General features: G+C 38.4%; 1 protein-coding gene across 4 annotated transcripts in view; it reads left to right on the forward strand.

Moving 5' to 3' along the window:
- The window catches only part of EXOC4 (exocyst complex component 4), an 825,737-nt gene that overhangs the window by 27,309 nt on the left and 770,688 nt on the right, over nucleotides 1-27,740 (forward strand). For all 4 annotated transcript variants that reach the window (XR_012432868.1, XR_001489711.4, XM_045387459.2 and 1 more), the window contains one exon: nucleotides 9,216-9,410. Coding sequence is in view for 2 of the 4 variants with exons in the window: in XM_005550804.4 (XP_005550861.3) it covers nucleotides 9,216-9,410 (195 nt within the window). In the remaining 2 variants the exon portion in view is untranslated. The remainder of the gene's footprint in view (nucleotides 1-9,215; nucleotides 9,411-27,740) is intronic.

Here is a 27,740-nt window from a genome sequence, read left to right on the forward strand (position 1 = left end):
GGAATAACATGGTGTGGCTAACATTTTAAAAGGCCCACTCTAGCTGCTGTGCTGGGAATAGATTTCAGTGGGGACCAAGGCAAATGAAGATGTTCATATTTGTCCATTGCCACCTTTTAAAGCTTGAGACCACAGAACTGTTTATGCTTCCCATTTGAGACAGAGTCTCTCTCCATCACCCGGGCTGGTGTGCAGTAGCACCATCATGAGTCACCGATGCCTCGACCTCCCAGACTCAGGTGATCCTCTTGCCTCAGCCTTCTGAGTAGTTGGGACCATAGGTGCATTCCACCATGCCTGGCTAATATTTGATTTTTTTGCAGAGACTGGGTCTCATCATGTTGCCCAGGATGGTCTCATACTCCATCAAGTGATCCTTCTGCTTTGGTCTCCTAAAGTGCTGGGATTAGAGGTGTGAGCCACTGTGCGTGGCCTACACGTCTCATTTTTTGACATTACTTTCATATATTGATTTATATTATATTGGTAGATTCTATGTTTTTGAGTATAAAAATGAGCTGACAGATGGATTTAACTTTCTTCCCTGATGGTCCAAGCTTTTTTTTAAAAAAAATTAATTATTGATTTATTTTAGAGATAGGGTTTCACTCTGTTGTCCAGGCTGGAGTGCAGTGGTGCCATCATAGCTCACTGCAGCCTCAAACTCCTGAGCTCAGGGGATCCTCCTGCCTCAGCCTCTTGAGTAGCTGGGATTACAGGCACTCACCACCATGCCTAGCTAATTTTAAAATTGTTTTTGTAGAGTCGAGATCTCAACAGAAGGCTCATAGGCTCAGCCTTGATACCATGTACAATTGATCAGGTCAAGTAATGTGGACGATAAGCAAAATAAATGGGCAGTTCTATTACTTTTGAATGCATTGTAAAATTTCTTAAAATGAGATGTTATTGCATTGATAAACCTCCAATTCCATAGGTCTTGCCAGTTCTCTCATAATAATGACCGACCGGCTTATTATAGCAGCAGCACCAAAATAGATGGATATGAGTTGAGACAAATTGGGGATTTGGGCCAAATGGATTGGTGTGTTTCTCTATGGTGTACTAGGTGAATGAGATGACCTCAGATTTCTTTAAAGTTACAGAGTAGTCTAATGCTTATCGCTGCAGCAGGGTAGGTTGAAGGGAGATACCTGGCTTTGTTGTGATGTGCAAACAAACACTTAACATTTCATCCCAATTTTGACCACCTTGTTGGTACTAGATCAAGTTTTGAATCTCATTTTTCTTGCCTATAATGAGAAATAACTGTACACGATTATTCAAGTGAAGTTGTTAGGGCTTAATCATTGAGTAATGAAACATTTATTATTTAATATATACCTAAAATAATTCTGGCTTTTAAATGAGATTATACCTTGAAAGGTAGAATTGGAACGAGGAATAGCCTTAATATTAAAAATGTCCTAGTAGAACAACAAGGTTTGGTAGGAAGTTATTTACAGCCCAAATATAAGATGGAAAATTCTAGCCACTTGTATGAGAAAGGGAGAAGGCCTTTGGTTTCTAGAAATGGACATGCTAAACAGTGGGTAATAATGAGATATAATTTTAAATGTGTGCAGCACTCTAGAGCACATTAATGCAGTCACAGGAACCATGAGGTGATCTTTCCATTAAGTTCAGGTATGTGTATTTGTGTACTGTATTTAGGCTCTGCAGCTCAAAGGAACGTATTGGAAAGCGTTGAGGGGAGCCTCTCAGAATTTCAGACCTTAGAATGGCAACTGAAAAAACCCGGGGAAAGAAAGCACAGGCAATACAAGTTTGAAGGTAATTTAAAAATGATCTATAGTTCTAAAAGGCTTTTAAACAGAACAATGAATGGTATTTCCAAGGTTTGTTCTTTCTAGGTGCTTTCTGTAAGACTCCATGGAAAAAATTGGGTTGGTCTCTTATGGCAGGAGAAAACCTATGATAGTGCTTATATGTAGATTTACTTTTGCCAACAAAATTCAACAAAAACAAAGAACACATCTCAATATTTTATACTTTTAAAATTAAGAATGATGTCAACACATTAATTTTCATTTACTATCCTTGCCTCATAGAGAATTTTTCAGGATATTTCTAGTCTATAGTTTCAATGAGCTGTTTGCACATTGTTGTATTTTATTACAGATAATATGCATACGCAGAGGCATTCCCTCACTTCTTTGTTTTTCTTGATCCAAATTCAGTACTTTTCTTTTCTTTTGTTTTTTTTGGAAACAGAGTCTCGCTCTGTTGCCCAAGCTGGAGTGCAATGGTGCGATCTCGGCTCACTGCAACCTCCGCCTCCCAGGTTCAAGTGATTCTCCTGCCTCACCTTCCAAAGTAGCTGGAATTATAGGCACCCACCACCACACCTAGCTAATATTTATATTTTTTAGTAGAGGTGGTGTTTCACCATGTTGGCCAGGCTGGTCTTGAACTCCTGACCTCAGGTAATCTGCCCAACTTGGCCTCCCAAAGTTCTGGGGTTACAGGCAAGAGCGATCACGCCCAGCCAAATTCAGTACTTTTCTGATTTTATGAGTTAAAAGTTATGACCTTCCCCAGGCCTGTGTGTATCAGCCCCTCTCTCTCTATATATCTCTCTGGTCTTCCTCTCACAAATGCTAAGGCAGTTTTATTCAAAGCCCCACTTTGCTTTTCTCACCCCTTTATCTTTTCCAAGAGAGGGCTGCAAAAATCTCAACTTCGCTGCCGTCTGTGTCATCTCACATTTCTATTCACAATAGCCTCTTGAGCCCTGTTTTCCTTCTTTTCTCTTTTTCTAATAGTCTCTAGTTAGGGTGACTTGTAGTTTTTGTGAAATTCTAGCTATTGCTGAACAGGTGATTATGAGCAACTGTGAAGTTACTAAAACTCTGAGAAAGCAAAGGAAATTTGTCTCTGACTTGATGTCGTGGTTTGAACAACCTGACTTTTCATGCATTTGTTTAAGGAAGAAATGGAGTAACATAATTTTTCAATCTTAATTATACTTATACATTCAATAGAATGAAATGAAAATACTGTCATCACATTTATAAAAGTAGAACAGAGTTTTGAGAAATAAATGATTCAGTGTTATTTGATACTTTTCTAACATGTGAATGTTATTATTCATTGATGGGTATAGCCCTGTTTCTTCCCATTAAAAAAAAAACTTTATTTTTTAATTTAAAAAAATTGACAAAAATTACATATGTTTGTAGTAGACAGCATGATGTTTTGAAATACATATACATTGTGGAATGGCTAAACCAAGCTAATTAACATACACATCACCTCACATGCTTGTCAGTTATTTGTGGTGAGAATACTTAGAATCTACCTTTTCATCAATTTTCAAGCATACAATACATTGTTATTAACTGTAGTCACCGTGTTGTACAATGGGTTTCTTGAACTTACTTCTGTTGTCTAACTGAAGTATTGTATCTCTTGACCAACATCTTCTCAACCCGTCCTCTCACTCCGAGCCCCTGGTAACTACTGCTCTACTTTCTGCTTCTATGAGTTTGACTATTTTAGATTCTACGTGTAAGGGAGATGATGCAATATTCATCTTTCTGTGTCTGGCTGATTTCACTTAACATAATGTCCTCCAGGTTCATCCGTGTTGTTGCAAATGACAAGAGTTCCTTTTGTTTTTGAGACAGGGTCGCACTCTGTTGTCCAGGCTGGAGTAAATGACGCGATCTTGGGGCTCACTATAGCCTCGACTTACTGAGCTCAGGCGATCCTCCCACCTCAGTTCCTCCGCTATCTGGGACCACAGGTGCATGCCACTATGCCCAGCTAATTTTTTGTGGAGATGGGTTTTCACCAGGTTGCCCAGGCTGGTTTCAAACTCCTGGGCTCAAGTGATCTACCCACCTTAGGCTCCCAAAGTGGTGGGATTACAGGTGTGAGCCACCATGCCCGAACAGATTTCCTTCTTTTTAAATGCTGAATGGCGTTCCATTGTGCTTATACCATATTTCTTTTTTCATTCATCTGTTGATGGACACTTAGGCTGCAGTGATCATGGGAGTGCAGATATCTCTTTGACATATTGACTTCAATTCCTTTGGATATAGACCCTGTAGTGAGATTGTTGGATCATATGGTAGTTCTATTTTTTTATTTTTTGAGGAAACTCCATACTATTTTCCACAGTGGCTGTATTTTCCATCTTTATTGAGGTATAGTTTACGTACAGTAAAATGCCATATTTTCAGAGTGCAGTGCAATGAGTTTTGGCAAACGTATATATCACTGAATGTGTTACCATCACCCCAGAGTTCTCTCCTGCCTCTTTGCAGTCGGTTCTCTCTCACATCCTGCTCCAAGCAACTACTGATTTGAATTCTGGCGCTATGGATTAGTTTCGCCTGTTCTGGAACTTTGTATGTTATGCCCTCTTTTGTGTCTAGCTTCTTTTGCTTGGCATAATGTTTTTGTGATTCTTCATTATTTCTTCCTTTTTGTGGCTGACTGACCCTATCCCGCAACTTCTAAAATAACATTTTTTACGACTGTGACTTTCTAATCATAAAGCAAAAACCTCAGGGCAATTTAGTATTAAAAGTTCCTGTAGTTTTTTTGGTCTGTAGCTTTGTTACCTCAGTTTAGAGAATCTTGGTGTGGTCATTTTCTACACAGACTGATGCCAATTGTTTACCCCCAACAAATTCTACTTCACTTTTCTTTCCATGTAGTAAGCAAAAATGAGTGAGCTGATTACATTGTACATATCCGAGTGTGAAATGACACAATTGTCTTTTTCCAATCAGATAGGAGTTTGCCAAGCTTTACTGACACTCTGTAAGTTTGTCCCCCACTCTCGATCAAGAGCCTAGTTGGGTGTTGTATGACATAAAATTTATTTTTAATTGTTTCCATGGTAACCATTACACATAGAGGAAAAAGCTGAGAACTATATTAGCAAGGTGCTATGAGCAGGATATCAGAAATCAAGATTCTAACAGATTTGAACTAAGATTTAAAATGGAATGATTTAATAGCTGGAGTCCTTAACCTAGAGACTAAGAACTACAGTAGAATCTAGGAATGGCTTTTAGAGATGTGCTTTTTTTTTTTTTTGAGACGGAGTCTTGCTCTGTCACCCAGGCTGGAGTGCAGTGGTGCGATCTCAGCTCACTGCAAGCTCCGCCTCCCTGGTTCATGCTATTCTCCCACATCAGCCTCCGGAGTAGCTGGGACTACAGGCGCCCGCCACCACGCCCAGCTAATTTTATTTTTGTATTTTTAGTACAGAGGGGGTTTCACCTTGTTAGCCAGGATGGTCTCTATCTCCTGACCTCGTGATCTGCCCGCGTTGGCCTGCCAAAGCCCTGGGATTACAGGTGTGAGCCACCGCGGCCGGCCGGAGAGATATGTTTAAAAGTCAAATAAAGCCGCAAATGATGATAAAAGACTGGACTCTCCTACCTCATCCAACCCCAGTCCCAGTTCTAACATCTCAGAGGTGCCGACTTTTTTAGTTTTTCTTTTTTAGGTATTTCTATTTCTAATAGTATGCTTGTGCTGTGTGTGTTTTTTTCTTAAATGTTATGTATTAACTTCCAATTACGGAAGATGAGGCCTTAGCCCGCTTCCCAGTCTCTCCCCATCCTACCACATCCTCTTCCTTCATCCTCTCTATATAGTTGTATTCTAGTTTTGGTTAAATAGATGATCAGTGCTTGCCTTTTTATAACTACACTAACATGTACATCTAAGCCATACAGCATACTATGATTATGTTTTTTCTTGTGTGCGCGTGTTGTTGTTTTTCTGGAGTTGCTGATTGGATAGTCCTGTTACCTTTCTTCTGTATTGTGTTTCCTGGATCCCTTGTTTCTTCTCTTCTGTTTTCTCTTGTAGTGGTGGAACACATTCTTCAGTAGTTTGCTGAGATATGGTGCATACAAAGTTGAGTTTTTGAGAGCTTGCAAGCCTGAAAATGTCTTTATTCTTTCCTTATATTTGATTGATAGTTCTTCTGGGAAATAATTCTTTCTTAAAATTTTGAAGGTTTATCGTTCCTTTGTCTTGTAGCTTTTAATGTTGCTGCTGAGAGAAATCTGATGTCATTCTGATTCACAAGCCTTTGTATAGGTCCTGGTTTTTCCTTTTTTTCTTTGACAGCTTTTGTGATTGTCTCTCTATCCCTTGTGTTCTTATATGTCAGAATAATGTGTCCTGACTTGGGCCTTTTTGCCTTCCATTTTCTTGAGTACTTGGTGTGCCTTTTCAATCTGAAAACTTATGTCTTGGCATGTTCTGGCATTTTTTTTTCTTTCTTCTTTTTTTATTTAAAAAAAAAAAAAAAAAAAGAGCTGGAGTCTTGCTTTGTTGCCTAGGCTGGATGCAGTGGCACGATCATGGCTCTCTGCAGTCTCAACCTCCCGGGCTCCAGTGATCTCCTAACTCAGCCTCCTGAATAGCTGGAACTACAGGCATGTGCCACCATATCCGGCTGATTTTTAAATTTATTGTAGAAGCAGGGTCTCCCTGTGTTGCCAGAGTTGGTCTTGAACTCCTGAGCTCCAGCAGCCCTCTACCTTAGCCTCCCAAAGTGCTGGGATTATAGTAAGATACTGCCCCGGGCAGGCAGTTTTTTAAAAAAATTATTTAATTATTTAATTATTTTAAAACTTTTTTTCTCGACTCCATTTTTTTCACTTTTCCTTCCTTGGAACTCCTATCTGGTAAGTGTTGGACCTTTTGGATCAATCCCATTGTTTTGTTTTACCTCCTATCTCATTTTTTGGTGTTTTCCTATTTGGAGATTTCCTCAAGGATACCTTCTAACCTTTCAATTTGATTTTTAAAATTTCTGTTTTAATTTCTAAGAGTTGTTTTTCATGTTTGTATCATTCTGTCCTTGGTTAATTGATGTAATAGCTTCTTTTATTTTTCCTAAGGATGTTAATTATCGTTTAACAAAATTATCTTTCCTGCAGTTTCTGTTCCCTCATGTCCTGCTTCAGTAATTTTCTCTTTTTGTTTTGATGCCCGTCATTCCATTCTGCAGGCTTTCTGTGAATGTCTGGTGATCCTTGGCTAACCGTTTGTATGTAAGAGGCAGGCACTACAAAGCTGATTGGAAGCTCAGAACATATTATGGAGCTTGTCCATAATGATTGTTGGGTAGGGACTCATCAGTTTCTTCCTTGAATCGTCAGATGTCACTATCTGTATAAGCCTTTTCACTTGGACCAGTTGACTTTCCCAAGGGAGAAGCCATACGTCTCCTGTGTTGGGGTGAAAAGTCAAGCTGCCAGTGTTTTGGAGCCTAACTGTTGACAGAGACCGAGGGTCCATGGGGGCTGAGGATCTAACTGTTTAATAGGTCCTACTTTGTCTTCATCCTCCTGTTTTCTGTGTAGTGTCTCATGCCCTCCGCTCAACCATACCTGACATTTCCTTGTCTAGATCCTTTCCAATTCAGTTGCTCCCAATTTGGCCAATGCTGTGGGGAGGGAATTGCCTATGTGTGTGGCTTGATGGAGATTTGGGGCTCAAAATACTCCTATGGAAACTTTTAACCCAGTACCCCTGCCTTTAGTATACTTGGTGCCTCCTTTTTGATATTAGCAAATCCTGCTCCAGGCTAAGGTTTTCAGATTTCTCTGGCCTGCTAATTTAGTTGCCTACTGTCCATCTTCTTGCTAACTTCCACAGTTTTGTTATCATCTCTTATTTGCTGCTGTTCTTCTCTGTTCTCTCTTTTTATGCTTAAAAAAATTTCTTTGCTATTACTTTGGTGGGATTGCAGGAGGGAGTAGAAATAATTGGAATTATCTTCATCAGATTTTCAAAGAGTTCTATGACCCCCCAAATTAATAATCAGTCTATTATATTTATTAAGAGAGGTTACAAGGTCTTCTTATTCAAGACTTTTTTTTTTTTTTTTAACATGGGAGAGTTTCATAGAAACATGATTTAGGTGTTGTCATGAAGTTGTAGGAAGGGATTAGGTGCTTTCTCAAGAAACCTTTTAATCTTGGTATTTTGTCCTCATATTTTCCATACTTGTTGGATGAATGTTGAAATTTAGTTTTGTAATCACCAGAGGCATAGTGTCAGTGAATATTTTCATCACCACATCAAATCTTGTAGAAGAACAATACAGATTTTCAGTTATCAAAAGTATGGTAGACTCTGCGCTGATGGACATGTCCCATGTATTGATGAAGGTTTGGATTATACAGGTGGGCGCATTTGCCAAAACTTACCATGTGGTACACTTGAGATGCATTCATGGATAAATTTTACCTCAAACATAAACCAGACACAAAACTGTAAAGAAATATTTAAACTCAAATTTAAATAACATACATGTGAGGACTATCAAAAATATATGAAAGTAGTTCTGTGAATTTTGAAAGATCATGGTTTTTAAAATTTTTCCATGTTTCTGGAAAATGGCTGTCATTCCATTCTGTCATGGCTGTCATTTCCATTTTCCAAAAATGGAAAATTTTCAATTAGAGGAGCAAATAAAAACTTACTTCTATCACGTGCATCACAACTACCTCCTCCATTCCTCTGTTCTCCCTTTTATTTTGTCATGTTTTGCGTATGCTAGTCGCTATACCGTGCAGATCTACAGGTGGTGGAGGTTGTCTTATTTAATATCTAATAATCAGAATGCAAGGCAAAAAAGCCTTGGTACGTCCTTTTATTTTGAGATTATCTCTGGATGTGCCTACTCTCTTTTGGAAGCTGGGGTTATTTTTATTTTAGTCAGTTAAGTTGAGCACCCAGTTTCTTGGTTTTAAACTTCAGCTGGAGTTCTAGAGCTAGAAGCATGGACCAAGTGACCTATCAGCTGGATAGGAGATTTGCAGGGATTGGGGAAGGTATAGTAGCATGGACTCTTACACTGATCACTCCCCTTTTAGGTATATTAATATTTATGAGGTACTTCATGTTTTCAGAGTGCTTTCTCTTTAGTAATTTTTTCTAGATTACTCAAAGGTAATCTAGAAAAGGTAGGTTGGGAGTAGTTTTCTCATTTCATGGGAGAGAAATTAGAGAGAGGTGGAGATGTGCCCAAGTGAGGCTATGTCAGAACCAGGATTAGAATTTTGGAGGCAGACCAAGGAGAGTAAGTGGCAGTGGGAATTAGGAACTGCTACATACAGTAGTACCAGTGAAGACTACTAACCAGATTATAGGTTTAGACTGGCAAGACTTTGGACTGACCCAAGACTGAATCTGTTTTATTGTAGGTAAAAGAGAACCTGCTTTCATGCAAGATGCTGCTGCACTGCAAACGGGATGAGCTTCGGAAACTATGGATTGAAGGAATTGAGCATAAGCATGTCCTGAACTTGCTGGATGAAATTGAGAATATCAAGCAAGTGCCTCAAAAACTGGAACAGTGCATGGCCAGCAAGCACTATCTCAGTGCCACTGACATGCTGGTAAGAGAACAGCCTGTGCTAAGGGTCATTTTTGTTAAGATGTAAAAGCACTCTCTTTTGTTCTCTCTGAATCCTGTAATGCGTGTAGCACATTACAAACTGCCCTCTTGGGATGCATGAGCCCTTGCAGGTGAAGCCTGGCTGGTTCTCTTTCTAATTCCAGTGTTTGAAATGGTAGGTGATTATTATTTATGTATTATCTGCCTTTGTAACAATGGGAAGAAATATAATAGTAAGAAACCAGTACTTAAATCAGGTTAGAATGGTAATGAGAGGTGTTTTTTAACTTCAGAGGAAAATAGTTAATGAATCCAATTTTAAATGAAATCTATATAATACAGAACTTCTGAAGATTTATAGACTAGTGTTCCACACATTTTTTGAAGAAATTTTTACATTAGGGCTTTGTTCTTTTCCTTGAAATTGATAAGAAATAAAATTTTGGGAGACTAATGCTGGAAGCAACTTTATTGAGCAAGAGTACTCCACAATCTAGCCTTTAGCTTCTGTCTTAGTCCTTTGTGTATGCTCCTTTTTGAATTGCTGAAAGTTCCCAGAAGGATGCAGTTGGTGGTTCATGTGGCTGAGTGTCAAGAAGATGAATAAAAAATAGAAACACAGAGTTTGCTCCCTAATAATCCTAACTTTCCCAGGGCCTGTGGCTCTTAGAGAGGGCTGCTCTTTCCCCCTTCCCTTCTACCCACCCGGTCCCACTTCCATCTCATTCAGAGTTGGCTAAGGAAGCTCTCTATAGGAGCTCTCAGCAGCAGATGGGCTGTATTTGAATTGTTGTTTTTTTCTTCCTCACAGTAGGTGTTTCACCTTTACTGTTGTTTCACCAAATTAGATTGGCTTTAACACTGGAAAAAACACTGAGGGGAATTGGTAGAGACACAGATTAAATGCTCTAAGTGGTTCTAATTCATTCAGACTTCCAAGAAGAATTTGGCTAAAAGTCCTTCATAAGAAGCTTTTTAAGGAAATTTGGTAACCAAGGAGTGAGAAGTGCCATGATATTCTATGAGATATTAAAACCTGGTTATGTGATAAGACTGAGTGGTCAGTTTCCACAGTGGAAGGAGATTAATAATGGTTGGCCCTTGGCTGGGAGTTTGAGGCGGCAGTGAGTCATGATCGTGCCACTGTACTCCAGCCTGGGTGATAGAGCAAGACTCTGTCTCAAAAAGAATCCCAAAAAGCAACAAAAAAAGATTGACTCTTGGGAGTGACAAAAGAATTGGTTATTTTCAGCATCTTATTCAAAGTGGCTTCTTCTTTAGTAATAATGACTATAGGGTGTCTGGTAGAAAAAAATTACTTTTCACCTTTAGTGTTGATTTATGCATTATGAATGCATACTTGTGTTAAATCATCAAGATTCAGCAATCAGATAAGCATGTATATATTTGTGTAGCAAATATACATCTATTTGAATCACGATTTTTTGGAGTGGGCTTGCTTTTAAGTAAGTGCCACAGATTAAAATAGGTTGTTAGAATTTATTTGTTAATTATGTTCATTTAGGATTTCAGATTTTTGTGTAATGGTCTTTGTAGGGCTAATTTATTTACCTAAGGGCTAATCAATTTATTTACTTAAAGGCTAATCAATAATGAATACTGTTCCTTTTTTTCTAACATATTTTCCTCAAGACTCATTGAATAACTTCTTTAAATTCTTGGTTGCAAGTTACAGAAATTCACCTCTAGCTAGCTTAAGTGAAAATAATTGTTTGACTCATGTAACCAGTCTGCCAAAGGAACAGGAGTGTATGTGGAATGTCACCTGTGTGTTTTCTCTGCATACCCTCTTCATTGTTCTACTGAAGACTGGTCTCTTCATGTGTGAGGGAGGAGGTTGGGTATTGAGAGAAAACAGGGGGCATAGGCTATGTCTACATCTTTCCACCTTTACAGAAGAAAATGCTCTTTTTTTTTTTTTCCCATAATTCAGAATTCTAGGGTTAGGAGCTAGATTGAGCCAGGTTGGGTATGATAATCATCAATAAAACTATCTGGTTGGGGCAGTGGGGGTGGAATGGGGAGGAAGAACAGTCATGTCCAGAAAAGAGTGAGTGTGTAAGACACATTTTCTGGAGGTTTTGTTTTGTTTTCCGTTTGGTTGTTTATATATTCTAGATACTAATTCTTCTTGTCTGAGAGATGGATTGCAAATATCTTCTCCCAATTGGGGATTTATCTTTTTCCTTTGTTTACAGTGTCTTTGTTATAAAGAAATTAAAAATTTTAATGCAAAACAATTTCTCAGTATTTTTTGTTATGTGATTTTTTTTTTTTTTTTTTTTTTTGAGACAGTCTCACTCTGTTGCCCAGGCTGGAGTGCAGTGGCGTGACCTCAGCTCACCATAACCTTTGCCTCCCAGGTTCAAGGGTGTCTCCTGCCTCAGCCTTCCAAGTACCTGGGATTACAGGCGTGTGCCACCACGCCTAGCTAATTTTTGTATTTTTAGTAGAGATGGGTTTTCACTGTGTTGAGTCAGGCTCGTCTGGAATTCCTGACCTCAAGTGATCTGCCTGCCTTGGCCTCCCAAAGTGCTGGGATTACAGCTGTGAGCCACAGTGCCCAGCCTGTTACGTGATTTTTGATGTAAGAAATCTTTTTTCCATCCCAATGTCATAAGAGAATCTCCTATGTTTTCTTCTTTAACCCATCAAAAGTCCATTTTTATATATGGTATCAACTGAGGATCTGATTTTATCTTTCTTCTATATAGTCGGTTGGCTCAGGCTGTTTATTGAATCCTTTTTCTACTGATTTTATGATGCTATTTTGGTTACACAGCAACTTTTCACGTATGCATGGATCTGTTTCTGAGCTCTTTATTTTGTTTAATGGTATTATTTGTACCTGCACCCAAACCATGCTGTTTTAACTCCTATAACTTTATAATACATCTTGATAGGAAGTGAAGAGATTGTCTGTTGCTATTCAAAATTGTCTTTGTGGCCAGGCATGGTGGCCCACACCTGTAATCCCAGCAGTTTGGGAGGCTGAGGTGGGCAGGTCACTTGAGGTCAGGAGTTCGAGACCATCATGGCCAAACATGGTGAAACTCCATCTCTACTAAAAATACAAAATTAGGTGGGATTACATGCCTGTAATCCCAGCTAGCTCAGGAGGCTGAGGCTGGAGAATCACTTGAACCTTCAATAGCTAATAGATAGAATTTAAGAGAATTATCTTTGCAATGTTAAGTCTCCTTATCTGTGAACATATTCCTTTCATTTATTAAAATCTTTGTTTGTGTCCTTTAATAATGCTTAGCGATATAGTCCTTAGAGGTTCGCATGTATTTTGTTAGATGTATTTCTGGGTATTACATTTTTTTGCTGTTGTCTTTTAAAACAGTAGCTGTTTATTTATTAAGGTTTCTAGTTACTGGTTGCTGGTGCATAAGGATGTGATGTATTTTTCTTTTTTAATTGACCTTATATTTCCCTGAACTGATTCCCAATACTGTCTGCCTGAAAAGTGATGACTTATTTTTTAAGACCTGGCTCAAATTTCATCAACTCTTTGAATGTCCCGGATATTCAGATAGCTAGGTGCTTTTCTTTATGTTTCCATAAGCTCGTATGTTTCATTTTAATATATATAATTCCTTTTGTTGGTGTAGTAGGTCATTGAGGGTGGGGGTTGTTTCTTACCTATTTTTGTCTGCCCTGTTCCCAGCATAGCATAGCTCATATAGTCAGAGTTCACAAATCATTAGCTAAATGGGTGACTATGTGGAAGACTTTAATACCACTACAGAAAGAAAAAGGTGTTTCTTTTGTGGGAGCTTTGTTCTGTTTTTTCTTCTCTGGTTATTTATTTATTTATTTATTTTTTAATGGCAAGGTTCTCTAGTGTCTAACCTTTCCTTTTTGTAGTAATTAAATGAATGACAATGATAACAATAGCTAATATGTATTGAGCACTTACTATGTCCTGGTACTATCTGAAATATGTTATATTTGTTAACTTATTTCTCTCAACAACTCCACTTCTGATATTACCATTTTATAACTTTGCATGTTCTGGGGAGTTGGCATATCCCAAAAAACAATGATTTGTATATCCCAATATGCAAAAATTTCATGAAGGTAGGATTTAAAGTGCACTTAAAAGGTTGGAGATATCTTCAACTTGGTCTGTGGTATATAAGATTGAGTAGTAAGCTCTATAATTGCTCTTTCATTGGACTTCATGTGGAAAGCAATCACATTTTCTTTCCCCATGGTTCTGTACTATTAGAAGTAAAATCTACTTAAGGCATCTCAAGGGTCCAAGTAGAAATCTTTGCTAAAAGACATCAGAGGAAAGTGAAGACAAAACAATCTAGTCCTCAAAACCCCCGATTTCCTTGGATTTGTTTGTCAGAAGATTTTGCATTTCCATTTTAAGGCAGATGCAGATGCTTAGTAATTTAATCCCTACTCAGAATAGATTAATAAATCCAGAGTAAATAACTCTGTGGTGACCCATTGCTCTTGGCAGCTCCTGCTGTTCCTACTTCACCATCAGACTGGTCTGGTAGCTATAGGCTTGGCTTCTAGGTGAGATATTTGTTTCTTCTTTTGATGTGATAACCCGAGTATTGCATAAAATAATTAAATTGTCATGACAGGGAATGTCTGCAAATAGGTCTGGCCTTTTGTTTCTTTCTTCAAGGTAAACAGCTGCTGTTGGCTTATGAAAAGCTAAAAGTGATCCAACGAGAAGCCTGTATCCGTCACATTGAAATCAGAGACTTGATTAATATTGTAGCCTGTAGCTTTGTGATATGTACGGTTTAAATTAGACCTTTGCAGTCATTGTGCTGGGTTGATGCAAGCACATTAATGACATAATTTCTGGTTGCAGCATCACATTTCTGCAGTCTGTCCTTTGTATTCCACTCACATTAATTGAAGTAATTTTGCCAGTGAAGCGTGTTTCAAACCTCTGCATTTAAATTGAAATTTTAATTCCCTTATTGTCTTGAAAAGACGGCTGAAGATGCCTTGTTACAGGTTTCATTATCACTCAGAACACTCCAGCTGCTGGTTCTAATGTACAAAGAGTGATTAATTCTGGGAAGAATTATGAATATAAGAATAGCAGCTTCTTCCCAGTGGCATGAGCTAACCAGGAAGGTATTTCATGATAGTTAATATTTTCATAAACTTTTTTTTTAAAGGGAAAATTTGTGTAGAAGTCTGCATCAAACTAAAATTGCACAGATGAGCTTTGAAAACCACTTACACAAGTTCTGATTTATCATCCCATAGAAGTCAATTCATAATTGCATTCAATCAGTGGAAACCAAGCCAGTGCAAATAGTTTTGAAGCACTTTAGCTGACAGTCACAAGGCTTGTGACTAAAATAATTTTTTCATTTCTAAGCCTTCCTGAGATTGTAGAGATTTTGAATGTCTCTTAATCATTTTGTCTGTCTTTATTTATAAGCCTTTTAAAAAGAATCCATAGCTGTATAGTCAGATAAGGATTATTATGATAATTATAATAACAACTTATATTTATATAGCTGCCTTCTTCCCAGAGGATCCCAGAGTGCTTTGCTGAGAGAATGGTGTAATGGAATTATTTCACTTACACTGTGAAAATGTGGCCATATCTGGGATAGAGAGAGTAGGGCGGCTATTTAATCAAATAGTTTTCTAAGACTTTATGTAATAAAATAAGTATATTTGTAGTATTTTTAGTTAACAAGATCCTTTGGATTTGGATAACATGGTGGGTTGTGAATGTCAGCATGGGTCTTAATTTGGATTAGGTTGTCTGATGCTGGAATCCCAGCTTTGGCTCTTAGTAGCTGGATGACTTGTGGTTAGTAATTTATCTTTGCTAAAAGCTGGAGTTAAGAATAATAAATATATCTCCAAGGGTTGTTGAATGGATTAAGTGAGATATTAAACTGTGTACATAAAGTATATGCAGTATAAAGTTTTTGAAATGTTATTTACAATAAATCGATAAATTTTACTGACATTGTAGGAAATGATATGATGATTGCTTCCATGTTATAATCTCAAGAACTGTCTTGGAGGTGGACTTCTTTTGAGCTAGTAAAAGTTGAAGTAGGGTTGGGTTAAGCAGTTTAGCTTCCTTTTCTTCTTGGCCCAACATGGATATACCTAAATGAAAGACCAGCCCACCTTTTTTAAAGTTAAAGGAACTCTTGTGGGTGGATAGGGCTTTTCTCAGAAAGCAATTCTAGTCTGCTCTAACATATGCACAGATGGGCCACCAAGACCCACAATTCTCTGTTATATTTCTAGGATTCGGCATGGACAAATTTCAGATTCTGTGTCATCAGTTACCTACTCGGCTTACATTAAAAATATGTTCATAGGGTACCCATTGATTGTATAATCATGAGCGATGTAATTTGTTGGTAAAGTATCCAAGATGAGCTTGTAAAATCTGCTTTTAGGTAAGTAAATATGTTAATCCACTGGGTATCATCACTAGATATAAGCCAGGTCACTACTGGAAGGTGTTTGTCATCAGAACATTTTAGTGTTAGAAGAGTTGGTGTTAAGCTATTGTTTCTGTGAGTGCTTAGATAGCAGGACCAGTGGACCAGTGAGGTTGCTTCTATTTGTGTCAATAAAACTGTGTCATTAGCAAATAGACTGATCTTATTTTCTCTTCTTTATGCACAAGGAATGGGTGATCATGCATCCACTGTGAAATGATTAATGTGCAAGCAAGAAAAAAGGGGACCAAAACATACATACATCCCTTTTATCTGGCTTGAAAGTTTCTGAGATCTCACAGAATTGTTTTTTCTTATTACTCTGGGAAAAGTATCGACGTGAAAGCTCTGTAGATAACAGGAGCTGGAATATTCTAGTGAGCTTATTGGACTAAACCTGAAAGTGGTTCAGCGACTGTACAACAATGTTCCAATATTCCATATGGATTTTCCACAACATGATAAAAATATATCAGTGATCAATAATGAAATAGCCATTACTAAAGCCCATCTGTTCCTAGTGTAGAAGAGCAGCTTGAAAGACTGAGGCCAATATTCTATGCTAATAATTTATCAGGAAAGAATCTGGCACATATTTTGATAAAGAGACAAATGATTGGGTCTTTAACATGTGATAATGCCATTGTTGATAACTTCTGTTGTTGGTATGTGTTTGTGTGAAGGTGGCCTTAACCGTGGAGGATATTACTAGCTAGTAGGTAGAGACAGATGGTGACCAAATAGTGTCTCTCATATTATATTAAGTACTATGGAGAAAAATACAGTAAGACAGGGAGACTGGGAGTTGGGGTAGGGGTAGTGTGGTTTGCTATTTAAATAGGGGTGGTCAGCTGTAGCTGCTTTTAGCCACATTTGGGACCCCCCTTCATTCTTCCCTTCAAAAAGATTTAGGAAAAGCTGAAAATAAAACGAGTAACTTTGTTTTTTTTATATCTACAATTAAGTGAGTAAGTTTGTGACAGCTTTATTTTTCTCTTATAGAGTAAAAGTGCAGGGCTTTTTAGTAGCTATTTTTCATGCTGCTCAAGGCCCTTTTTATTTATGTTTGTTTTTGAAGGTTGGGGTTTTTGGAAACCAGATTGTTTGATAGGCACCTGGTTATTGTGTTAGTTTTCCTTTTTTTAAAAAATTTGCTTTTTTAATCTGCTATTCATTTGCCTCTTTTATTTTAAAGCCAATGGAAATTCTGTTTTATTGCACTAAAGCCTACGAGGTTCAGCAGTTTCCATTTGGCTTGCTTGCTGTGGGGCAATGATTCCCACACTGCATATTAGGGGATCTTGCAAGAATTCTACACTCAGGTGACATCCCAGACCAGTTAAATAAAAATCTCTAGGGGTGGGCCACTGACTTCAGTTATTGACACTCTCCAGGTAATGCCAATATGCAGACAGAATTGGAACTATTGGTGTAGAGTGTAGCTTGTTCTGTGGAATTCAGCAAAACTTATTTTTCTTGTCTTCATTTAGCGACAGCGGTAAGTAGTTGAAAACCAAGTATTTATGTAAGACACACATCACATGGTGATATGCACTTTTATGTAGAAGTTTATTGTTTGAAGTTGCTTTGTTGCCATACTTTATTGTAGTTTTGGGATAGAGCTGATGAGTATTTGGCTTTTATTCTGATTTTATAGTCTGATTATTTGGTCAAATAGATTTAGTAGTTAAATGAGATGATTCAGTAGTTAACTCACTTAGTTTTTAAATAAGATGATTCTCCAGGTTTGGACTGACTTGCACTCTTCAGAGCTGTCATCTTTGATGCTCTGATTTGTGTATCTTTGCTATGGGTCCTGATATGACCTACTGCAGGGATTTAATGGATTGAAATTAGAGAATATATTTATTAATTGACAAGTGGTGGCTGTGTATAGTGTGTCATAGTGAAAGCAAAGTGGATTTAAAAGCAAGAATTCTTAGTTCTAGTCCTGATTCAATGACTTACCAGTTCCTTGAGCTTAGATAAATAAATTACTTATCTCTCTGTTTTAGTATCCTTATCTGTAGAACAGATAAACAGATACTTACCTGTCTACATTATAGAATGGTTATAAGAATAAAAGTGAAATATAGTACAGGAAAAGTGCTTTGTAGAATACAAAGTAGTATAAAAACTTAAAACGATGTAGGTATCATCGTCGTCACTTCCTAGTGCCAGGTAAAACGAAAATGCAGGAATCTGGGCTTGTTTACACTGAGCAGCATTTCTATTCTGGTGCTACCATCATTAATGCATACCTGTTTTAATCAGATAAACCAAGTGTGACTGTGTTTGCACACTTGAGTCTACAGGAAGACTGTTCTAAGTCAAGAATAATGCCTAAGTCGCCGGGCGCGGTGGCTCACGCCTGTAATCCCAGCACTTTGGGAGGCCGAGACGGGCGGATCACGAGGTCAGGAGATCGAGACCATCCTGGCTAACACGGTGAAACCCCGTCTCTACTAAAAAATACAAAAAACTAGCCGGGCGAGGCGGCGGGCGCCTGTAGTCCCAGCTACTCGGGAGGCTGAGGCAGGAGAATGGCGTGAACCCGGGAGGCGGAGCTTGCAGTGAGCCGAGATCTGGCCACTGCACCCCAGCCTGGGTGACAGAGCGAGACTCCGTCTCAAAAAAAAAAAAAAAAAAAAAAAGAATAATGCCTAAGTCATTTGCTGCCATCCTCCATCATATTTGTGGTTTCAACCTCACATATGACCTTTCTTGAACAGATTTTTGATTGGTCAGTTTGTGGCCAGATGGGAACTAGATATTTGTGTAAATTGCAGCTGATGACAACCATGTTGTTGATGGGGGACTTCAGTCTCAACTTGATGATGGTCTGAGAATGCTAATCAGTAGCTTTTGCTTGGCTTGACAAGATAGGAGGAGCTTGTTAAAGAAGTCTATTTTCTCTGAGATTCATCCCAATACTAATTACTTGTGGTTGCCTAGCTCTTGAAATGAAAAAAGCCATATTCCTCTATCATCCTTTGTGGGATTTTAATAGTTCATGTTAGTAAAGAGCTGTGTAAGTGCTGAGCATTTCTAATGGATTTGGGGCTCTTGCAGAGTGTGGGCGAAATTGTCTTGATTGAAGTGTGAGCCTGAAGTGATTCTGAGACCTCCTTTGCCAACTCTTAAAAAGAGAGTTCTGTAACTTTTTCTTGTCCCAGAGTAACACATAACATGACGGGGTGAGTGACTTTAGGACGCTTGTTAAAAAAGAATGGCTTTTCTAGTGGTCTCTTCTATTGCATTTTGTAGTAGAAACCTAGGTTTTAATGCTCTCTTACAGAGCACCCATGGGAACTGGGAATTGAAGGGACCATGAGGTTAGGAACAAAAGAGGTTTTTTTTCTAGGTTTTCCTATGAGCAGTTTACAGTTATATTTCTCTTACCATGTTAAGTATAGTTTAATTTCATCAGGAAAGTAATTGTGAACAGATCCGTTACAAGGCCTTTTAGAAGAAATAAGGCTCTTAATGTGGAATTATGCATCAGAACCCCTAGAACTGTGCATAGCTTAGGACTTGGGATCTACTTCTAGAATTGTATTTTAAGGAAAGAATTAAGAATTGTAACTGTTTTGTGTCACAAATATGTATACAAGAATACTTATCACAGTAAGATCTATGAAAGTAAAAAGATTAGTAATGACTTAAATGTAGGGAATTGGTTTAAGTCATTGTATATTCATACTCATGGACTAGTATGAAAATACTAAATAGGGCCGGGCGCGGTGGCTCGCGCCTGTAATCCCAGCACTTTGGGAGGCCGAGGCGGGCGGATTATGAGGTCAGGAGATCGAGACCATTCTGGCTAACACTGTGAAACTCCGTCTTACTAAAAATACAAAAAATTAGCTGGGTGTGGTGGCGGGCGCTTGTAGTCCCAGCTACTCAGAAGGCTGAGGCAGGAGAATGGCATGAACCCGGGAGGTGGAGTTTGCAGTGAGAAGAGATTGTGCCACAGCACTCCAGCCTGGGGGACGGAGTGAGACTCCGTCTCAAAAAGAAAAAAAAACAAAAGAAAATACTAAATATAATGTTTAGGGATAGGCACATGCTCCCAGTGTATTGCCAAATGGAAAAAGCATGTTTAGAAACAAGTATTTTTGCAAACACTTTGCATGGAAAAATGATTGGAAGGAATTAGGTTAAAATATTATATATTATTGCAACAGATGAGTGACAATATGATGATCTTTTTCTTTTGTAATTTTCTGTGCTTTTCAAATTGTCTTGGTTGAGTAGGTATTATTTTTGTAATTTGGGAGAAATGCAAAGCTTAAGAAAAAAAAATACCATTCTAGGCCTCACTTTTTTTTAATCTGTGAAATTAGGGTGGGACCTCAGTCTTGACAACCTTTAAAGGTCTTTTTCAATAGAAAGTTCTTACTTTTCATCTCTCAGATACTGCCGTTCTGTGAGGCTCAGGCTGATAGAGTATCTTAGAAGACTTGTCTGTCCCTACTTTAGGAGGGGAAAAAAAAAGATTACTTTTTCTTTAATAAAATATGGGAATTATTTGTGGCAGAATGCCCTGATGTTTAAGGGGGAAAAACAAAAAAAACCAACAGCAAAACAGGGAACCCCGAAGAATGCTTAAGAATAACTTAGTAAGGTGGTATGCTTTTAGAACAAGTCTGCATTTCATAGTAGTAATGAGATGAGATCTTTCATGAAGGAAGAAGTCACATTTGATCCTGTTTCTGAGTTTTATTTTCCAAGCTAGATCTGAAGATACTTTAAAGAAGAAATTCACAAGTAAAGGGCCTTTTCTTTGACAGCACTTTATCTTGCAGGCCCCCCTCCCTTCATTCACTTATCAATAACTTCATCTAATTTGCCTTATCCTGTAAATTCCATTATCTCCCTGGCAGTCTATTGCATTAAGCCCTTAGTACCTGATATCGCCTCATTTACATTGACACATGCTTGACCTCAGTCCTTCTCCTCTCTTTGTTAATGCACCAACAAGCACTGATATCTCTCTGGAGCATTATCATTTGCTGTTAGCTCAACTAATAACAACCCTTCATTTGAGCTGATGAAGGTTTATTAAATAAAAACATGCAATAACCTGGCAGTAATGAAGGGAGAAGGGAGGTAGACAGCATCCTTTTAATGGTGAGAGTACACCAAGTCTGCTTTATAGGTATTGGGTTTCCTAAGGGAGATAGGGCATCTGAATGGGTCTGATCGATATTATTTTGTCAGGCTGATTTAAGAATGGGCATTTTTGATCGTCTTACTTGATCACTGTTGATTAGCATATAGGCTGAGGAGCTAGGGGAAAAAGGTGTTCTTGCTCCAGGCACTTGGCTTTGCTCCTGATGCAGCTATTTTTGGAAGTCTGCCTTCAGTACCAGATTGTCAATAACCCTGAGGCATTCAGGCAGTGGCAAAGCTTGGCCATAGGGAGCCAGAAACTTCATCTTAGTCTTCTCCAGTGAAGCTGAAATCAGAGATTGTTTTTCCCATAGATCCCGCAAGAGTCCCTGAAACCTTCACAATAGCCCTGACCCTTGAATGAATCCCCTTTATTTTCCCTTGCATGTCTCATACTCTTATTCCCCCTGACCACCATTTTTACATGAAGACCAGTCTACTGGTGTCATGCTGTAAACAAAAGTTATGTGGATGATGTTATTAGGTTTATATTAACAGTTGGGATTTTTGGGTTCACTTGCTTGCACATTTATGTCACATACATGTATATTGTGGTATATTCTACTAGTAAAATTGTTCCTAGTTTATCTGCTGCAGTTAAATACATAGAGTTCTATAAAGGCTACAATGTTCTGCAAAAAGTGCTGTGATGTCCCAGATGTATCAAAGCTTTCAGACTTGCTGCTACAGCTGTTAGGTTGGACCGTAGGAAATAACCAGTATTTGATCATTTTTAACTTGTAAAAACAGTATTTTCTTATGGTTCAAGTTAATAATGTGATAGATACCATATATATATATATATATATATTTTTTTTTTTTTTTTTTCTCTAACCTGCATTGTTTGTTTTACTAGTTTCTGCCTGATAAAGATAAAAATTTCTGCCTTGGGAAGAATAACATGTAGCAAAGTAGAAATAGTTGGTGAGTGAATGATCTGGGATTCTTGGCTCCTGTGTGATAAATATCTTCGCTGCTTGCTTAGACCTGAGTTGGAATCATTCCGCATTCACTGGGAGACCTGGAGGCTTCTTGTGCCCACCCAGGACTCCCTGATCCTGAAGGTGGACACTTGGAGGTGGAGGGCCGTCTAGGGGAGCAGGGCCTAAAACCACTGGAGGTTGCCTTCCAGCAGTGCAGGGGCAGGCAGCAGCAGGAGGGTGACCTGGGCACTAAGTAAATCTAGGGCTTCAGGGCATGTTTCTTTTGTTCATAGCCAGAGATTTTGTGGTGTTCTTATTTATTAAATAGTTGAGACTGCTCAAAAAGTTTGTTTAACTGTGTCTTATATATATGTAAGAAGGGGGAAGGTATCAGTTCTCTGGAGTAGCCTAATTTCATATCTTTTTTACTGCAACTCCAAGGTAGACCATGGCAACATATTCAGAATGGTTATGTTGTCTTACTAGAAAAATGCTTCCTTAAGGGAGATTTACTGACCTAGTGAAAAATGATAAAACATTTGGAACCATATAATTTTCAGAGTCCTCAAGGAAATATTTGTTTTGGATTCAACAATGGCAGTACATTTGCTTTCCTTAGGAAACAGTGTTGCCAAAATAAGCATATTCATTAGCTACCAGATGGTTTAGTTATCAGTTGTGTTTTTTGTTTATACACAAGTTTTTCTTCTTTTTTTGGCTTGAACCTTATTTCTATTCAGAAACAGTTACTCATGTCATTTACCTTTGTGTGTCTTACTCACCTCAACTAGAAAAATTAAAAGATCAGTAGTTTCTTTTACAACAGTTCTTCAACAAAGCAGCTGCTGAGAATGGCCAAGTTTAGTGTTTCTCCCAAATATTTAGAGTGGTTCATGTCAGAACACAAAACTAGATCTTTTTACCTGATAAGCATGATTAAGATTGGCTAAAGACAAGCATTTAACTATGAAATAATTATTTCCTATGTTTTACACTAAAATGAAGTTGAGAAATAGACATTGGGAAAGAAAATTTAAGGGTATGGTGGTTCCTAATGGCAAATATTTTCTTTTGTTGTAGACTTATATCTCAACTCAGGGAAATTTTTTTGAATTCTTGATTATATACATTTTAACTGTGTATTTGACCTATTCTTTTAGTTATAGAAACATTTTTAGAATTTTTGTTTTCTTACATGCATAGGTTTCTAATAGCAAAACATGCTTTCCTGTTCAATATCATGTGATAAAACATTTGGGGCCGGGCGCGGTGGCTCAAGCCTGTAATCCCAGCACTTTGGGAGGCCGAGACGGGCGGATCACGAGGTCAGGAGATCGAGACCATCCTGGCTAACACGGTGAAACCCCGTCTCTACTAAAAAATACAAAAAACTAGCCGGGCGAGGTGGCGGGCGCCTGTAGTCCCAGCTACTCGGGAGGCTGAGGCAGGAGAATGGCGTAAACCCGGGAGGCGGAGCTTGCAGTGAGCCGAGATCGCGCCACTGCACTCCAGCCTGGGTGACAGAGCCAGACTCCGTCTCAAAAAAAAAAAAAAAAAAAAAAATTTGGAAAATGTTTGCTTATCTTCATAATCCTAAAGGAAATATTTGTTTTCAGCTCTAAAACAGATTTCTATTATCTATCTGAGCAGTTTCCAACTGTGTTGACTAGAACATTAATATTCTATTAGATGGTAATAGGTGTTCTGTGAAAAAATTCACTTGTAGTGATATCTTTTTTCCTCCAAAATGCGTGTAAAAATACCTATATCTATCTATATATATGAATAATTAAATACATTTAGGTGAATCATTATTATATAGTAATCTAACTTTAAGACACTGTGAGATATACTTGATAATTCTAGGACGTCATATTACAGATCATTTGGCACATGAATGCATGGTGTTCGATTTGTGAATGGAGGAATAGACATTATTTACCAATTCACTGTACTGTGGATGTTGTCTGTTTGGTCTTTCATCTGCTATGTTTTATCTTGTAATTTTTTTTTTTTTTTTTGAGACGGAGTCTCACGCTGTTGCCCAGGCTGGAGTGCAGTGGCGCGATCTCGGCTCACTGCAAGCTCCGCCTCCTGGGTTCAGGCCATTCTCCTGCCTCAGCCTCCTGAGTAGCTAGGACTACAGGCGCCCGCCACCGCGCCCGGCTAATTTTTTGTATTTTTAGTAGAGACGGGGTTTCACTGTGGTCTCGATCTCCTGACCTTGTGATCCGCCCGCCTCGGCCTCCCAAAGTGCTGGGATTACAGGCTTGAGCCACCGCGCCCGGCCTTTATCTTGTAATTTTAATATATATTTGTGACATTATTCAGTGTTGTGTGTCACACTTATAAGCCTGTTTTTTTTATAATTTCTTTTTTTTTTACTATTTTTCTCATAATTTTTTGATTGATTTATTTTTTATTATACTTTAAGTTCTAGGGTACATGTGCACAACGTGCAGGTTTGTTACATATGTATACATGTGCCATGTTGGTGTGCTGCACCCATTAACTCATCATTTACATTAGGTATATCTCCTAATGCTATCCCTCCCTCCTCCCCCCTCCCCACAATAGGTGATGTTCCCCTTCCTGTGTCCAAGTGATCTCATTGTTCAATTCCCACCTATGAGTGAGAACATGCGGTGTTTGGTTTTCTGTTCTTGAGATAGTTTGCTTCCAGCTGCATCCATGTCCCTACAAAGGACACAAACTCATCCTTTTTTATGACTGCATAGTATTCCATGGTGTATATGTGCCACATTTTCTTAATCCAGTCTGTCATCGATGGACATTTGGGTTGGTTCCAAGTCTTTGCTATTGGAAATAGTGCTGCAATAAACATACATGTGCATGTGTTTTTATAGCACCATGATTCATATAATCCTTTGGGTATATCCCCAGTAATGGGATGGCTGGGTCAAATGGTATTTCTAGTTCTAGATCCTGGAGGAATTGCCACACTGTCTTCCACAACGGTTGAACTAGTTTACAGTCCCACCAACGGTGTAGAAGTGTTCCTGTTTCTCCACATCCTCTCCAGCACCTGTTGTTTCCTGACTTTTTAATGATCACCATTCTAACTGGTGTGAGATGGTATCTCATTGTGGTTTTGATTTGCATTTCTCTGATGGTGAGTGATGAGCATTTTTTCATGTGTCTGTTGGCTGCATAAATGTCTTCTTTTGAGAAGTGTCTGTTCATATCCTTTGCCCACTTTTGGATGGGGTTGGTTGTTTTTTTCTTGTAACTTTGTTTGAGTTCTTTGTAGGTTCTGGATATTAGCCCTTTGTCAGATGAGTAGATTGCAAAAATTTTCTCCCATTCTGTAGGTTGCCTGTTCACTGTGATGGTAGTTTCTTTTGCTGTGCAGAAGCTCTTTAGTTTAATTAGATCCCATTTGTCAATTTTGGCTTTTGTTGCCATTGCTTTTGGTGTTTTGGACATGAAGTCCTTGCCCATGCCTATGTCCTGAATGGTATTGCCTAGGTGTTTTCTTCTAGGGTTTTTATGGTTTTAGGTCTTACATTTAAGTCTCTAATCCATCTTGAATTAATTTTCATATAAGGTGTAAGGAAGGGATCCAGTTTCAGCTTTCTACATATGACTAGCCAGTTTTCCCAGCACCGTTTATTAAATAGGGAATCCTTTCCCCATTTCTTGTTTTTGTCAAGTTTTTCAAAGATCAGATGGTTGTAGGTGTGTGGTATTATTTCTGAGGGCTCTGTTCTGTTCCATTGGTCTATATCTCTGTTTTGTTACCTGTACTGTGCTGTTTTGGTTACTGTAACCTTGTAGTATAATTTGAAGTTAGGTAGTGTGATGCCTCCAGCTTTGTTGTTTTGGCTTAGGATTGACTTGGCAATGTGGGCTCTTTTTTGGTTCCATATGAACTTTAAAGTAGTTTTTTCCAGTTCTGTGAAGAAAGTCATTGGTAGCTTGATAGGGATGGCATTGAATCTATAAATTACCTTGGGCAGTATGGCCATTTTCACGATACTGATTCTTCCTATCCATGGGCATGGAATGTTCTTCCATTTGTTTGTGTCCTCTTTTATTTCATTGAGCAGTGGTTTGTAGTTCTCCTTGAAGAGGTCCTTTACATCCCTTGTAAGTTGGATTCCTAGGTATTTTATTCTCTTTGAAGCAATTGTGAATGGAAGTTCACTCATGACTTGGCTCTCTGTTTGTCTGTTACTGGTGTATAAGAATGCTTGTGATTTTTGCACATTAATTTTGTATCCTGAGACTTTGCTGAAGTTGCTTATCAGCTTACGGGGATTTTGGGCTGAGACGATGGGGTTTTCTAGATATACAGTCCTGTCATCTGCACACAGGGACAATTTGACTTCCTCTTTTCCTAACTGAATACCTTTATTTCTTTCTCCTGCCTGATTGCCCTAGCCAGAACTTCCAACACTATGTTGAATAGGAGTGGTGAGAGAGCGCATCCCTGCCTTGTGCCAGTTTTCAAAGGGAATGCTTCCAGTTTTTGCGCATTCAGTAGGATATTGGCTGTGGATTTTTCATAAATAGCTCTTATTATTTTGAGATACATACCATCAATACCAAATTTATTGAGAGTTTTTAGCATGAAGGGCTGTTGAATTTTGTCAAAGGCCTTTTCTGCATCTATTGAGATAATCATGTGGTTTTTGTCTTTGGTTCTGTTTATATGCTGGATTACGTTTATTGATTTGCGTATGTTGAACCAGCCTTGCATCCCAGGGATGAAGCCCACTTGATCGTGTTGGATAAGCTTTTTGATACGCTGCTGGATTCGGTTTGCCAATGTTTTATTGAGGATTGTTGCATCAATGTTCATCAGGGATATTGGTCTAAAATTCTCTTTTTTTGTTCTGTCTCTGTGAGGCTTTGGTATCAGGATGATGCTGGCCTCATAAAATGAGTTAGGGAGGATTCCCTCTTTTTCTATTGATTGGAGTAGTTTCAGAAGGAATGATACCAGCTCCTCTTTGTACCTCTGGTAGAATTCGGCTGTGAATCCATCTGGTCCTGAACTTTTTTTGGTTGGTAAGCTACTAATTATTGCCTCAGTTTCAGAGCCTATTATTGGTCTATTCAGGGATTCAACTTCTTCCTGGTTTAGTCTTGGGAGAGTGTTAAGTGTCCAGGAATTTATCCGTTTCTTCTAGGTTTTCTAGTTTATTTGCGTAGAGGTGTTTATAGTATTCTCTGATGGTAGTTTGTATTTCTGTGGGGTCCCCTTTTTCATTTTTTATTGCGTCTATTTGATTCTTCTCCCTTTTTTTCTTTATTAGTCTTGCTAGTGGTGTATCAATTTTGTTGATCTTTTCAAAAAACCAGCTCCTCGATTCATTGATTATTTGAAGGGTTTTTTGTGTCTCTATCTCCTTCATTTCTGCTCTGATCTGTTATTTCTTGCCTTCTGCTAGCTTTGGAATGTGTTTCTCTTGCTTCTCTAGTTCTTTTAATTGTGATGTAATGGTGTCAATTTTAGATCTTTCCTGCTTTCTCTTGTGGGCATTTAATGCTATAAATTTCCCACTACACACTACTTTAAATGTGTCGTGTCCTAGAGATTCTGGTATGTTGTATCTTTGTTTTCATTGGTTTCAAGGAACATCTTTATTTCTGCCTACATTTTGTTATGTACCCAGTAGTCATTCAGGAGCAGGTTATTCAGTCTCCATGTAGTTGAGCGGTTTTGAGTGAGTTTCTTAATCCTGAGTTCTAGTTTGACTGTGCTGTGGTCTGAGAGACCGT

The sequence above is a fragment of the Macaca fascicularis genome, chromosome 3, assembly GCF_037993035.2.
Source record: "Macaca fascicularis isolate 582-1 chromosome 3, T2T-MFA8v1.1".
Lineage (NCBI taxonomy): Eukaryota > Metazoa > Chordata > Mammalia > Primates > Cercopithecidae > Macaca > Macaca fascicularis.